Here is a 16,336-nt window from a genome sequence, read left to right on the forward strand (position 1 = left end):
GCAAATTCATCTCAAGTTAGGGGACACAGAGCCCTCTTCTGCTCAGCTCCTGCTGACTGCCCCTCTATCAGAGGAATATCTCTTCGTCTCATCCTCACCACTGAAAAAGGACAAAACTAACTCTCTCCTGCTAGATCTGCAAACTCTTTTTCCCTGGGTCTGGGCAGAATCAAACCCTCCAGGACGGGCAAAGCACCATCCGCTGGTAGTTGTAGAACTTCTGGCTACTGCCCTGTCTGTTTGGGTCGAGCAATATCCTATGAGTCAGTGGGCTAGAGAGGGAATCAGCCCCCATATTCAGTGGCTCTTACAATCCAATATACCTTGCCAGTCTGCTTGGAACACTCCATTCCTGCCAGTTCAGAAACCTGGGACAAATGATTACCGGCCTGTACAGGACTTATGGGGAGTTAACAAGCAGACAGTCACAGTCCATCCAACTGTTCCTAATCCTTACACACTACTCAGCTTGCTCCTGCCAGAGCATACCATGTATACCATCCTTGACTTAAAGGATGTCTTTGCCATTCCTCTGGTTCCAAAGAGCCAACCTATTTTTGCTGTCAAATGGACAGACCCTGGTTTGGGAGACACAACCCAATTAACTTGGACTCAAGTTACCTCAGGGTTTTAAGAATTCCCCCACTCTTTTTGGGGAAGGTCTTCAGCAGGACCTTGTGACATTCCAAGCCAGCCATCCCAACTGTACCTTACTCTAATACATGGATGACTTGTTATTGGCTATTGAGACTACCAAAAGCTGCCTGCAACATACTAAAGACTTACTTCAGCTCCTTCAGCGGTCTGGGTACCAGGTCTCAGCCAAAAAGGCCCAGGTTTGTCCTTCTAGGGTCTCCTATCTGGGATATGAACTAAACCAAGGAAAAAGAGCACTCACCAATGCTCGGAAGGAGGCCATCTTGCAAATCCCCACCCCACCACCAAGAGAGGTATATGAATTCTTGGGAGCTGTGGGATACTGTTGACTGTAGATATTGGGGTTCGTGGAAATTGCCAAGCCTCTGTACACTGCTACAGGAGGAGATGGCCCCTTAGTCTGGACACAGAAGAACAGGCCTTCCAAAACTTAAAGAAGGCACTGACTGAGGCCCCTGCTTTAGCCCTCCCAAATATCTCAAAACCATTTCACCTGTTTGTCCACAAAAATCAGGGAGTTGCTAAAGGGGTGCTCACTCAAACCTTGGGGCCATGGCAATGCCCCGTGGCATATTTGTCTAAAAGATTGGACCCTGTGGCCTCTGGGTGGCCAAGTGGTTTGCGAGCAGTTGCAGCAATAGCAAGCCTAGTTCATGAGGCCGATAAGCTCACTCTGGGGGAATTTAACCCTCATGGCACCACATGCCGTAGAGACACTACTATGAGGTGCTCCTGGCAAATGGATGTCTAATGCCCGTATCCTGCAATATCAGAGTTTGCTGCTGGATCAGCCTCACTTAACTTTCTCCACCGCAAGGTGTTTAAATCCAGCTACTCTACTCCTTGATCCAGACTTCACCACCCCTGTCCAAGACTGCCAGGAACTGCTAGAAACTACAGAAACAGGTCGACCTGATCTTCAGGACACTCTTTTGGAAAAGGTGGACACCACCATGTTTACAGACAGTAGCAGTTTTCTTGAGCAAGGGGTATGAAAAGCCGGTGTGGCCATGACCACAGATACTGATGTACTGTGGGGCCAGGCACTGCCAGCTGGTACCTCTGCACAGAAGGCTGAGTTAATTGCCCTCACTCAAGCCCTCCGATGGAGTAAGGACAAACGTGTTAACGTCTACACTGATAGCCAATATGCCTTTGCTACTGTGCATGTTCATGGGGCCATCTATCAGGAGCATGGGCTACTCCAGCAGGAAAGACTATTTATTAAAAACAAGGAAGAAATTTTAGCCCTGCTCAAGGTTGTTTGGCTCCCCCTACAGGTTGTCATAATTCACTGCAAAGGACACCAGAAGGAAAACACGGCCGTTGCCAGAGGAAACCAAAAAGCAGATACTGCAGCCTGTGAAGCTGCTGCACTCCCAGTTACCCCATTAACTCTGCTTCCAGCCACCTCTTTCCCACAGCCTGATCTACCCGACCACCTGATGTATTCCTCTGAAGAAAAGAAGCAAGCACTGGATCTTCCAGCCAGTAAAAATCAGGATGGATGGTGGATCCTTCCAGATTCCAGAATCTTCCTGCCCTGGGTCCTCGGGGAAACTTTAATCAGCCACTTCTATTCTTCCATCCATCTGGGAGGAACAAAGTTGGCCCAGCTTTTAAGGAGCCGTTTTAAAATTCCACACCTCCAGGACTTAACTGGTCAAGTGGCCTCCCAATGCGTGGCTTGTGCCCAGGTGAATGTCAAACAAGGTCTGAAGCCTGAATTGGGCCCTTGTCTCTGAGGATGTAGCCCAGGAGAGAGGTGGGAAGTTGACTTTACTGAAGTAAAACCACACCGGGCAGGGTATAAGTACCTCCTGGTGCTGGTAGACACCTTTTCCAGATGTACTGAGGTGTTTGCCACCAAGAATGAAACAGCCATTATGGTAGTTAAGTTCCTACTCAATGAAATCATTCCTCAATATGGGCTGCCTGTTGCCATAGGGTCTGATAATGGACTGGCCTTCACCTCTTACATAGTGCAGTCAGTCAGCAAGGCATTAAATATTCAGAGGAAACTCCATTGTGCCTATCGCTCCCAGAGCTCTGAACAGGTAGAATGTATGAATCGTACTTTAAAAAGTACTCTTACCAAATTAATCCTGGAAACCAGTGAAAACTGGATAAAGCTCCTTCATTTAGCCCTTCTAAAAGTGACATGCACCCCTTACAAGGCAGGATTCTCTCCATTTGAAATCATGTATGGGAGGGCCCCACCTATCTTGCCTAAACTGAGGGACACCCAGTTAGCAGAGATATCCCAAGCTAACTTGTTACAGTACGTGCAGTATCTCCAACAGGCTCAAGATATCATCCAACCACTTGTCTGGGGAGCACACCCTAATCCAGTTCCTGATATGATGGGGCCCTGCCACCCCTTCCATCCCGGTGACCTGATGTATGTCAAAAAGTTCCAGAAGGTAGGACTCGTTCCTGCTTGGAAAGGACCTCACACTGTCATCCTTACCATGCCCATGGCCCTAAAAGTGGATGGCATGCCTGCTTGGACTCATCATTCCCATATCAAGAAGGCCAACAAAATGCAGCAAGAAATATCCGTCCCCAAGCCTGGGTCAGGCCCCTTCAAGCTGCGCCTAACTCGAGTGCAGCCATCAGATTAGTTCTTTTTATTTACTTTTCTTATCTGCTTCCGGTCGCCAAGCCTTCTATCCCCTCCTACTTCTTTCTCCTTACATCTTTTGCAACAGGCTGTGTGCTTGCGAACACTACCTGGAAGGAGAGTACCTCCGATGAAGTCTCTTTTACAATTGATTTATGTGTTTTATTCCCAAAGCCCAGCCGTACCCTCGAAGAGCAGAGAAATATGCCCCTCTGGGCAGGAGTGGGACTCGTCGACCTTGCTGCCGGGTTTGGACACACCGGAAGTGAGAGTGGATGCAGCAGCTCTAGGGGTGCAGAAAAGGGGCTCCAACGTGTAGATTTCTCCCTCTGTCCTGGAGATTACCATGACACCGCCTGCCGGGATCATTACGAGTTTTTCTGCCCTTTCTGGTCATGTGTAACCTTAACTACTTACGGGGGGGACTGACTTGGTCCCCGAACCCTTCTATAGCTCATACCTCTTGTCCTAGACGACGTACCATGGGAGCTTGTAATCCTATTACCATAACTGTCCACAACCCTAGCTCAGTTCAATGGTACTATGGTATGACATGGGGACTATGACTCTATATCACAGGGTTTGATCTCACAACTATGTTTACCATTCACAAGAAGGTCCTGATCCCCTGGAGCCCCCCTAAACCAATCGGTCCCTTAACTGACTTAGGAGACCCTATATTCTGCCTGTACCCAGATAGAGTCAGGCCCATCAGCCCAACTGTCCCACTGCCAGTCCAAGCTCCTCAACCTTAGCTGCAGCATCAATACCTCCAACCCAGTTTAATGTCCATTCTAAATGGAGTACATTACCTTCTTAATGTTACTCAGCCTAAATTGGCCCAAGATGGTTGGTTATGCCTAAAGGCAAAACCACCATATTATGTTGGATTAGGAGGTGAGGTTAAGCTTGATATTGGCCCTTTTTCTTGTCATACCTGTCCCCGTTCCCTTACACAAGGAGACGTTTCAGGAAATGCCTCCTGCCTAGTCAGTAATGGGTATAACCTATCTGCTTCCCCCTTTCAGGCCACCTGTAAACAGTCTCTGCTTACTTCCCTAAACCCTACAATTTCCTACCAGGCACCCAACAATACTTGGCTGGCTTGCACCTCAGGCCTCACCCGCTGCATCAATGGAACTGAACCTGGACCTCTCCTGTGCGTGTTAGTTCATGTGCTTCCCCAGGTTTACATGTACAGTGGACCAGAGGGACAACTTATTATCGCCCCACCTGAACTACACGCCAGGATCTGCTGGGGTGCCCCACTCCTAGTGCCCCTTCTGTCTGGCCTTAGTGTAGCTGGGTCGGCAGCAATCGGCACTGCTGCTCTGGTCCGAGGAGAAACTGGACTAGTGTCCCTAACTCAACAAGTAGACGCTGACTTAAGAAATCTCCAATCAGCCATAAATATGCTACATACCCTGGAAGAATACCTGGCTGAGGTTGTTCTCCAAAACCGCCGGGGCTTAGCTATTCCTCTCCCAAGGAGGTTTATATGCCGCTTTGGGGGAAAGTTGCTATTTTTATGCTAACTAGTCTGGAGTCATAAAGGATACTCTTCAAAGAGTTTGAGAAAATCTAGATAAATGCCAACAAGAGTGGGAAAGTAACATCCCATGGTACCAAAGCATGTTTAACTGGAACCCATGGATAACTACTTTAATAACTGGAGTAGCAGGACCTCTTCTCCTCCTCTTGTGGGGTTTAATTTTCAGGCCCTGTATATTAAATTGGTTAATTTTGTAAAACAGCGCATAGCTTCCATTAAACTTACGTATCTTAGAACCCACTATAACCCCCTCACTATAACTGAGGAATCAATGCTTTGAATCCCCAAAAACGTAAGTGGCGAATGTGTTAACCTACCTTGTATTGGCCTTACCAACTCATTCTTAATGAAGAAGCCGGACAAACTCCATCTTACCTTCTTCACTTATAGTTATTTTCCCTGCATTAAGGATGTAGCTGTAGCATGTGGCTGGGGCAGGATGACACCAGGCACATCCAGGAATGCATTTGCTGATAAGAAACCAAGTCAAGCGGTACCAGCAGACCCTGGGAATGCAGATGTTGCTAAGTACCCAGAGCTCCCATATCTGTAAGTTGTATGTCTTTTGTGACAGCTTAAGCCCCTGCACCTGGTGCTGTTTCCTTCTTATGTACTAGTTTATCTTTTAACTTTCTGCTTGCTCTGCTTCTGTGAAAAAAATTGCTTCAGCTAGGTTCCCCCTCCCTTTTCAAACTAGGGTATAAGAAAACCACCTAACTCTTTCTTCAGGGCCGAGAGAATGTTGGGCGTTAGCCATCTCTCAGTCGCCGGCAATAAAGGACTTGCAACTCAAATCTCGAGTGTGGCGCATTCCTTTACTCGCTTGGGTGCAACAGCTCTCTCAACCTACAGACATCCAAAATGGACTTCAGTGCTGAAGGGGAGCTGGGGTGAAGATTCAGAAGTGCAGTGCAATGCCATATGGGACGTAGTTGCAAACATGAGCATGAATTTTGCCCAAGTTGAAGTAAATGTGATGAAAAGAGAAGAGGGCCAAAAGAGGAGCATGGACAATGGAAGCTGGCACATCAGAACCACCTGCAGACCCTTATTACAATTTCATTTCTTCATGCCACTCAACTGACTGAATCTGGTAAGTCCCCAGAATCTCATTTTTAACAAGCTCCCAGGTGCTTCTGGATCAAGGCTAGGTTTGGATACTGTACTTGTTTCCTGCGGCCACTGTAATAAATGACCACAAACTTGGTGACTTAAAGCAACAGAAATTCATTCTCTCACAATTATGAAGGCCAGATGTCCAAAACCAAGGAGTCAGCAGGGCTGTGCCCTCAGTGAGGGCTGCAAGGTCAGAACCCTTTCTTGCCCCTTCTAGGTTCTGGTGGCTCCAGTCTCTCCTCTGCCTGTGACTGCATAATGCTCATCTCTGCCTTGATCTGCACATGGCTTTCTCCTTTCTATAAGTGTCTCCTCTGTGTGTCTCTTATAATGGACACTTGTTATTGGCTTTAGGGTCCACCACTCGTCTCAGAATCCTTAATTACATCTGTGAAGACCCTTCTCTCAACTTAGGTCACACTCATGGGTTCTGGGACATATATCTTTTGCAGGGCAGTCATTCAACCCATTGTCAACACCATGGCAGTAGGTCATATGAATGAATGTGAGATGGGGCTGGGATCCAGAACTCTAAGCTAAGTTTCCTGACAGTGGTAGGAAGAGGAAGAAGAGAGAAAAGGAGAGTGCGCCAGCTCAGAGACTCCTAAGATACCCAGCTAGATTCCCAAGTTGTGTTCTGCTCAAAGGACCCCAGGCCACTGTGAGTCCAGGGCAAAAGACCACCTGAGAGTACTCCATGGAATGGAAAAAAATCACAACAATCATAAATTCACAAAAAGCCAGGCCATGTTACCCTCGAAATGTAGGCAAGAACTTGGAAGGGCTGAAAAGGCTTTTAATTCATTTTTAAACTAGATTAATGTAATATGAAGCTGGAATTTCCTCTCTAAGATTCTGCAGCCCTTTTCTCACCACCTCGTAGTTTCCAGTGCAGATAGGTCACCATGGCAGCATGGGATTAATTATTTCTGTCTTTCCCATTGTTTTCTTAGGAGAAGGCAATGCTCTCAGCCATGAACATTACAGAAGTCCAGCTACACCTCCCTTCTCACCACCTACAAGGGCCCCATAAATATTCACTGAGAGCAGATCACCCCTCATTTTTATAGTGACACCCGCTCCACCATTAAAATCCTACATTATAATTATTTCTGTCAGTTCCCTGATACACAAAGATTTTCTATCCCCTAAAATAGGACTTTCCCTCCTTGGCAACAGGGTTCCCAAGGCCAGAAGGTCAGTGGGAGCTGGAGATGGTGGAAAGGAATGAGGCGCTATGATAAGATTAAAGTCACAACCAGGGGGCAACAAGAGTCTTCAGAATCAGATTCGTACTGTGGTCAGTATTACCCCAACATACATTTCTACAGCACAGCTTAACAGGTACAACCCTCAGCCCCAGCCCCCTAAAACCAAAGCATCCAATGCACCTCCTAGTTAGCAAGTCCGCAATCTTACATAGGCCAATCTCTACATCAGTCTGTCTCTCTGCTTTGTCGGAATGTCTAGAGCAGCACTCCTCAAATGTCAACGTGTATGAGTCAGCTAAGGATCTTGTTAAGTGCATTTTCTGATAGAGTGGGTCTGGGATAGGGCTCGAGGCTCTGTATTTCTAATGGGCTCTCAGAGGATGCCCATGCTGCCAGTCTAAGGCCCACACTCGGGGTGGCAAATGTCAGGACTTCACTGCAGCAGCATCTGATGGCTTTTCTTTGGTCAAGTCATCCTGGAAAAAGTTTCTAGATTCCAAGTTGTCCTGGAACAAGTTTCTAGATTCCATTCTGGTCCCTACAGTGCAGCCCACACAGCATAGGTCCTACAACTTCACTTATGATGGGCAGAAACTTGTCTATTTCCAATAAAAGCCCAACTCCTACAATGAAAATGGGTGATGTAAACAGGACAGATTCCAGAAAAGGGTCTTGTATGTCTGGTCCGTCTTCATCTATGTCAGGGTGGAGATGGCTGAGATGGTGGTTTACATGGAATATAAATAGGGTTTACATGTATACCCTAAAGATGTGGTTTACATGGAATATAGGGAAACTAAGTTCCCTAACCTCTGGTGAAATAATAGCTAGAATAGAGAAGATGATGATGAAGCCAGTAACAACAAAAGCTAATGCTGACAGAGCACTTTTTACACCCCAGGCCCTGTGCTATGTGTGTCAAAGACGTTATGACTCAGCACAGAGAGAGAAAGGGCAGGGTTAAAAGATGTGTAGAAAAGAGGGAAAGCACTGTAAATTCCAGGGTGTGTGGAAGGTCAATAAAGTGTCAATGGAGGGAGACAGGACAATCCTCATATTGTCCCAGTTTAGGACTAGTTAGGAAGTCACTGTTTGATATTTCAGGAAACATCCTTGGACCAGACATACCATAGACCAAGACATATCTGCCGTCCCTTGCTGTCATCCATTGCCTGATGCCATCCAGGTTAGCCTCTGCAGGCCTGGCTACATTTGGCTGCCTTAGGAGTGACATGCCTGGACACAGAGGGGCTTCCTCTGATGTTCTTCCTGTCTCACCCTGGGATCAGTACACTGAGCACTGGGCAACTTCGTCAGGGCTGCTCTGTCTGATGCCTTCCAGATATCCCTGGACACAAATACTAAGCTCTGCTACTGACCCCACTGACATAATTACTTGGCCTGTATGAGGTGGACATAGTTATATCTGAAGTGGCTGACTTACCTGTGGTGACATGGAGAAGGTTCAATGGCCTGTACTTTTCCCTGAGCTGGGCCTTAGACAGCTTCAAGCCCGACGCTCTGCAGGAGAAGACTGGGCAGGGTGCCAATGAGGGAATTCAGATCAGTGGACTGAATCAAATGATGTGCAACTGACATGCAAGAAGCAGTCCATAGGCTACATTCAGCCTGCAGATGCTTGCATCAGGCTCCCATTTACGTGAAAAAGTTTCAAACCTCCAGTGCCACAGTCTAACCACTTGCTTATCTTCTTTTGTTTTTTGAAACAGAGTTTCACTCTTGTTGCCCAGACTGGAGTACAATGGTGCGATCTCGGCTCACCGCAACGTCTGCCTCCCGGGTTCAAGCGATTCTCCTACCTCAGCCTCCTGAGCAGCTGGGACTACAAGCATGTTCCACCATGCCCGGCTAATTTTTTCTATTTTTAGTTGAGATGGGGTTTCTCCATGTTGGTAAGTGTGGTCTCAAATTCCCGACCTCAGGTGATCCACCCACCTTGACCTCCCAAAGTGCTGGGATTATAGGTGTCAGCCCCTGTGCCCGGCTTTTACCTTCTTATTCCAAGCCCACATTTAACGTTCATATTACCTTCCTGCTCCTGTATGTATTTGAGTTTTAGATCTTAGTCTATAAAAATGTAAGTATGAATCATGTGTAGGTTTTGCTCTGCCTGTGAATTTTTTTTTTCCGAGAGACAAAGTCTCACTCTGTTGCGTACGCTGAAGTGCAGTGGCACGGTCTTGGCTCACTGCAACTTCCACCTCCTGGGTTCAGGCAATTCTCGTGCCTCAGCCTCCCGAGTAGCTAGGATTACAGGCACCCGCCACCATGCCTGGCTAATTTTTGTATTTTTCTTAGTAAAGACAGTGTTTTACCATGTTGGCCAGGCTGGTCTCAAACTCCTGACTTCAGGTGATCCACCCATCTCAGCCTCCCAAAGTGCTGAGATTACAGGCATGATCCACTGTGCCCAGCCTGCCTGTGAAATTTTAATTTCTGCACAATGAGTCATTGTCCTTCTAAAATTTAAATGATGAGATGTCAGTATTCAAGTTTTCAAAACTATCAGAGTGCTCCATCCTAATGAAGAATAGGTGTTGAGAAGCCTTACCACAGAATATATTAGGGTGACGTACTATTTCTTAAGGATCCCTTCAGTTTGTCCATTCCTACGGGGAAAATTTCTGTACCTAAATCGTAAGAGGTAGAATGGCAGATATCAAATTCTTCACCTTGCTCCAAACAGTCCCATTAATGATACAGTCTGTTCAAGCTTCAACAAAAAGGGGTACTTAACGCCAAATAAGTACTTCATGATATCAGATTTTCTATCAGAGGCACTGAATTCTCCTTCTTTAAAACAAGGGTCCCACAAGTCATTATACAAATGAGCAGGCGTGTAACGGGGGAAGCAACACTCATTGAGCTTTTATTGGTTACAGTATCCTGAGCTGACATCATGCTCCATCACTGTGTCACACAAATACAACAGTTCCAAAAAACAGATCATAGAAATAGGGCCTGGAGCATGCAGCTGTCAGGTCTTCAAAACAACAGGGTCCCCACCATGAAGCATCTCCACGAAGATCACAAGTATCCTCAAGGAATCCAAGAACTGCTCAATGAAAACAGTGGCTAAACCCAGGAAGCAGATTTCTGCTCTAGAGACATCAGGGGGATGTGCAGCTGATCCCTCAGTCCCGAGAGCATTCTGACCGTCTGGGGTGTGAAGACCTCCTGCAGGAAGGCTGCTGAGGCCCTCGGCTGGGTCTTCCCCACCTCCTCCCCACTGTCAACAGACACCTGGCTCCGGACACAAAATACCAAGGTAGCGATCATCTGTATGGGCCTGCGCTCTCAGATATTTATTTAAGCCGACAGACACACTTTTCCTGCATAAACATTTCCTTCTCCCCCATTTCCCACAATTCCTCCTCCCATGTTTCCAGTTTGAAGCCACTGCTGGCAACACTACGACCTCTGGAGGGAGGCCAGGCCTGGCAGCACAGAGCTCGAAGGCAGCACAGGATTGTGAAAGTCGCTTCTTCATAGGCTCAGGAGACGCAGGCGCTTGGCAGAGCTCTGGAGCAAGCCCACCACTAGGTCTGAGGTACCAGGAGAGGCACAAGGGCTTTTCTACTACGGAAAAGCGACAAAAACTCTGACCAGTCTTTCAAATGGATGAACAATGGTTCAGACAAAAAAAAAAAAAAAAAAAAAATCAACTGGAAAAAATTATTTTGTGTTGGGGTGAGGGGCATATTAAGGGAGCTAAGTTCCAGTCAGCTTTTGCCAATTTCACCCCAAAAGAAATGTAATGAAAACAGAAGGAAGGTTTCTGGCAGTAGTCAGGTACCTACACAGTTCCCCTATTCACCTGGGCTAGAGTAGAATTATCTGAGCAGAAGGAGCAATGACGTGAGTACATCGTCTACAGTACAAAATAAATAAAACTCCCCAAACAAACTCAAACCACTGCAGGTAAACACTCACAACATGTTGTTTAGAAAACTTATGCTTTAAATATACTAATCTAAGAAAAAAATATCGAAAGAACAGGCTGTTCTGTAGAATAGTTCGAGTTTCTGCCTGTGCTTTCATTTTAGAAAACAAATGCTCATAGACCTCATGGTGGGAGGAGTTTCACACAGGGATCCGGCTCGCAGAAAATGGCCACCGGCTTTGAGAGACCTTAACGCGACAAACAGGGCGCCCAAAAGACCTTTTGGGAACACGGGGCATTTGCCTTTCACAAGGGTAATTGTCTCGAGACACACAAACCCTTTTTTTTTTCCTCCCAGACCAGTAACATAAATCATGGCCTCCAAAGTACGTGTTTGCAGAATACCACAATGACTAATTACCAGAACTTTTCTTATTCTCTCTGAGCAAAGGAACCTCATGTGAGGGGGAAAAAAAGGTCATTTTTAATGTAAGGTAGTTGCTAGGATTGGAGGTAAGACTCCTATTTAAACTTCATAAAAAGAAAAAAAAAAAAGACCTCAAGAAGTATTTTCTAAAATAGAGAAAGGTGCAAATCTTCTTATCAGAAACGCATTATAAATAGAAAAGAAACTCTTAAAAGAGACTGTTCAAATGTGACAAAAGGCTCTTGGTTTCCCGAAAATGTCAAAAACAAATATTGAGAATACTACATATCCAACAGACAGGATAAGAAATTCACTTAGAAGCAAATTTCCAGTTAGGTAATTTATGGTGCTTCTGTGCAAAAAGTTGGTTTACACTGTGTAGTCGCTGAAGATACTCCAGAATTGTTAGACCTTCACAGGAAAAATTTTAAAGGTCAGGGTTTTTTTTCCCTTCCCTAGTTAGCACAGCACTCGGGGCAGCCAGTTCTCTCACGTCTGAGTAAAACCCTACACAGGGCTTCATTTCAGTGCCACGTCATGGCTTCTGCAGACTATCTTCTTGCCTCCACTTCCTCAAAGTGGTCCCTCTGTCCCCTCCCATTAAAGCAAAGGTGGGACTTGCATTAATCCAAGGGAAGGGCTGCACACACTACAGGACGCATGGTTCAGCCACAGGCGCCAGATATGGCTAAATCACTTCCACCAAAGAGCATCAAAGACCCGCACAGAGACTTTGAGAAACCTTGCTCTTTGAGCTCAAGTCAGAGACTGTAAGACCAGACTAAATAGGTTTAAGCAGGGACAGACCAGAATGCTGAGTAGGTTTTTCAAAAAGGAAATCCTCACTTAGGTCTAGGAGGCAATCACTGTGCTATTAGAACTAATCAGAAATCTCCGTGCTTACACGAAAACGCAAATAAGTGTGGGGAGACTGATTTGAATATGTGGGTCTCCCTTGTCTGGCAGGATAATACATTCAGCTTTGTTTGGACTGAATTGGTGGTCTTATTATCTAATTGTAATCAACTCAATAAATAGTCAGAAGTTGTTCTAACACATGAACGGGAAAAATAACATAAATAAAACAGGGCCTAGAAATAATACCCAACTCACAAAGCAGGAAGTGACAGCTCACATCTGTCTCACCTTGCACAAAGCCTGCCTTCATGGGTTGCTGAAATAATACCAGGATACCCTTCCAGGACTTACGTAGCCACTGGATTTCTCATGAAAATGCACCCTGGAATGAACACACACAGTAGTGGCCAGAAAAATGGGGGTGCACAAGTTGGGTCTTCCTCCCTCCCTGAGAAAATGTTAAATTTCTTTCAATATTAAGTTATAGTATAACTTAGGAATTTTCATTTACATAAGAGAGGAAAAATGCTTTTTTAAAAGATAGGGAAACAGCCTCTGCCTCTCCCAGGTCAAAAAGAAATTTGCTTGACTATCTTAATTGGCAAAAACCCAAGGGCTTCAAATGGACCGGAAGCTTTGCATCATAGTGTCCTACTGCGTGTGTCTGCTGGAAGCCCAGCAGACGTTATGGTCAGCTCGCTCTCACAGGACAGTGCCAGCCCTTCTTTAAGCTTTGCTGCTGCCATCTCCTGCTCTTCTGACAAACCTGCCTGTTTCTGGCAGACTGGGCCTAGGACAGTGGGTTCTATTCCCACTTTGCCACTAATGACATAGCTTTGAACAAGTCCTAAGACTTGGCTGGACTCTTCTTTCCTTATCTGGAATGCAAAGAGGTTGGGCTAGTTTATTTTCCAGGTTCCTTATAGGCATAAAAATTGAAAACTGTGATTCCTAGCCAGTCCCAATCCTTCTGTAAGAGTCTTAATTCCCTCCAAAGTGGACAATCTCCACGCTTAAATTCATGCACTTTCTTCAAAAGTGTAGAAGGTAGGCCAGGCACAGCGGTTCACACCTGCAATCCCAGCACTTTGGGAGGCCAAAGCAGGCAGAACATAGGTCATGAGTTCGAGACCAGCCTGGCCAATATGGTGAAACCCTGTTTCTACTAAAAATGCAAAAAAATTAGCTGGGTGTGGCGGTGCATGCCTGTAATACCAGCTGCTCAGGAGGCAGAGGTTGCAGTGGCCAAGATCACGCCACTACACTCCAGTCTGGGTGACAGGGCAAGATTCCATCTCAAAAAAAAAAAAAAAAAAGTGTAGAAGGTAAAGACAGAACCCAAAATCTGGCTAATATTGGCATATCTATGAAGACAGGAGGAGGGAGCTATTACATTGAGATCCCCAGGAGACCACAGGCTGAGTCCCTCCCTGGCATGTTTGTCCCAGCACCTCTGCTTTTCTGCTCAAAAGAAAACAAAGTCCTACACATTAGAGCCGGAAGGAAACAGCGGTCATTGAGCGAAACCTCTGGTTACAGGTAAGGAAACCAAACAAGCAAAGCCATGCTGGGAAGAATTCCTAGGCCTCCCCGCTGGATTCTCATGGAGGTTTCTCTTCTCACCCTAACCCAGTTCTGCAGGGGCTCTGGGCAATTTTCCTAGCCCCCTGTAGAGTTCCTCAGGGCCTCAGAGGGTAATCAACAAACATTTACTTAGCCTTCTGGGCAACCCCCAAGGAACAGTTTTAAACTTTCAACTGGTATAGACTCTGGGAACATTTGGTCCAGCACAGTGACAGTGACAGCTACAGCAAGACACAAATTAATTGATCTTATCAGTGTCGAACTCCATTGGTGTTTTACTTTAAAAGAATAGCTTGTGGCAGCACAGACAGTAGATAAAGATAGGTTAGGGAGATAGGAAGGCCCCATGAGGGTGGGGTCCTGATCTCCTACCTGGCACACAGTTGATACTAAGTAAATATTTGCTGAACAAATTCAAGTTTGTACATTATCTATGCTCCATTTGCTTCTTGTCAAAAATTCTGAGGTTACAATAATATTAAGAATGAAGATCTCTGAGTCTCTCAGTTAAAATCAGGAAAAAATAGCTGTTTCATATTCTCATTATGTGGCTGGGGAGGCAGCCCAGGGTGTGGAGAGAAGAAACTAGCCTTGTGAGTCAGACACACCCCAGGGTGTAAAACTCTCATCTCAGGGTGGGCGCCATGGCTCACGCCGGTAATCCCAGCACTTTGGGAGGCTGAGGTGGGTTGATCTCCTGAGGTCCGGAGTTCGAGACCAGCCTGGCCAACGTGGTGAAACCCTATCTCTACTAAAAATATAAAAAGTAGCTGGGCATGGTGGCAGTCATCTGTAAGTAATCCCAGCTACTTGGTAGGCTGAGGCAGGAGAATCACTGGAACCCAGGAGGTGAAGATTGCAGTGAGCTTAGATAGCACCACTGCACTCCAGCATGGGCAACAAGAGCGAAACTCCATCTTAAAAACAAAACAAAACAAAGCAAAACAACAACAACAACAAAACCTCTCGTCTCTACAACCTTGGCTGTAGTTGCTGAGTTTCTTTTTGCCTCACTTGCCACCACACCATGTTGTCTGAGGCTAAAAGACAGCTGAGATAACGCACATAAGGTATAGACCTAACTCCATGAATGTCCGTTTCATCCTCTTTCCTTGGGAGCTGAGTATAGAGAAACTCTGTTTCTAGGAAAGGCTCCAGGCCATCAGCACCCTCCTCCAAAAGAGGCAAACCAGCAAGAGGATGCTGACATTGTTTTAAAATGACTCAATATGGTTTTCATAAATATATTCCCACTAAGTCATCTGATTTCTAAATTATGTATAGAAAATATAAGATGCAATTCAATATACATATCAAATATTTTATACTTTCCATATCTAAGTTAAACATCAAGTATGTCTATATAGCTCAATCCTTTGTTGTAAATAAACAAAGAGGGGAGCTAGAAATAGGAAGAAAAAAAGAATACATGCCTTTTTCTTTATTTCTTCTCTTTTTTTTTTTTTGAAACAGAGTCTTGCTCTGTCACCCAGGCTGGAGTGCAGTGGTACGATCTCAGCTCACTGTAACCTCTGCCTCCTGGGTTCAGGTGATTCTCCAGCCTCAGCTTCCTAAGTAGCTGGGATTACAGGTGCCTGCCACCATGCCTGGCTAATTTGTATTTTTAGCAGAGATGAGGTTTTGCCATGTTGGTCAGGCTGGTCTCAAACTCCTGACCTCAGGTCATCCATCAGCCTTGGCCTCCCACAGTGCTGAGATTACAGGCATGAGCCACTGTGCCTGGCCAAATTATTTTTTCAGCTATAAAACAGGGTTGGGATGGATGAAGAATATGAACTTTAGCCTAAAAATTATGTGACTTTAAGATGCAGAGATTGAGGGAAATAATGACAGAGATGTTTATCCACTAGAAGAGAGTCATACAGAATACTTTAATGGCATGACTGTGTAGTGTTGTCACTATATATTGCCAACAACCAAGTTAAAATGGTTTTGTAAACTCTGGCCATGGGGACAGGCTGTCATCACTTACTCCGCAGAAAAAGAAACTGGTTTGCAGGCAGCATGTTACCCAGTACTGTGATTCCACAGCAGAGAGCAATGAGATGATGCGGGTGGGAGGGTGCAGTAATACCACCATTCCCCGACTATCTGCAACGTATTTGTTTTTATCTGATTAGGCATATAATCCACTAACATTAATGATACAAAACTTTTGGGCATAGAGGTAGCCCCAGTAGAAACAGGATTTGAAACCAGCATCTCAAATCTCAGGTTTATCCCTTCCCCTGCTTCACAGAAACTGGCAATTGTTCATCTTCAACACCAGCCATGACAGTGCTGTTTAAAATGCAGATTCCCTTGCCCCGCCCCAAATCTACTGAATCAGAATCTCTGGGCCTGGGAATCTACATTTTGACAAGTTTCCCAGGTGGATTCTTGT

The 16,336-nt window shown here is 45.6% G+C and overlaps 1 protein-coding gene across 19 annotated transcripts in view; it reads right to left on the reverse strand.

The window, feature by feature from the left end:
• ZBTB38 (zinc finger and BTB domain containing 38) overlaps window positions 1–16,336 on the reverse strand; it is a 133,378-nt gene that overhangs the window by 34,325 nt on the left and 82,717 nt on the right. Inside the window, exon 1 of one of the 19 annotated variants that reach the window (XM_032258698.1) lies at window positions 8,604–8,894. The exons of the other annotated variants lie outside the window; for them this stretch is intronic. Coding sequence (XP_032114589.1) covers window positions 8,604–8,615 — 12 coding nt within the window. The 5' untranslated portion in view covers window positions 8,616–8,894. Of the gene's footprint in view, window positions 1–8,603; window positions 8,895–16,336 lie in introns of those variants that run through there. 19 annotated transcript variants of the gene reach the window in all.

Source organism: Sapajus apella, unplaced genomic scaffold (genome assembly GCF_009761245.1).
Source record: "Sapajus apella isolate SASKATOON/1434 unplaced genomic scaffold, GSC_monkey_1.0 scaffold4, whole genome shotgun sequence".
NCBI classification, from domain to species: Eukaryota; Metazoa; Chordata; class Mammalia; order Primates; family Cebidae; genus Sapajus; species Sapajus apella.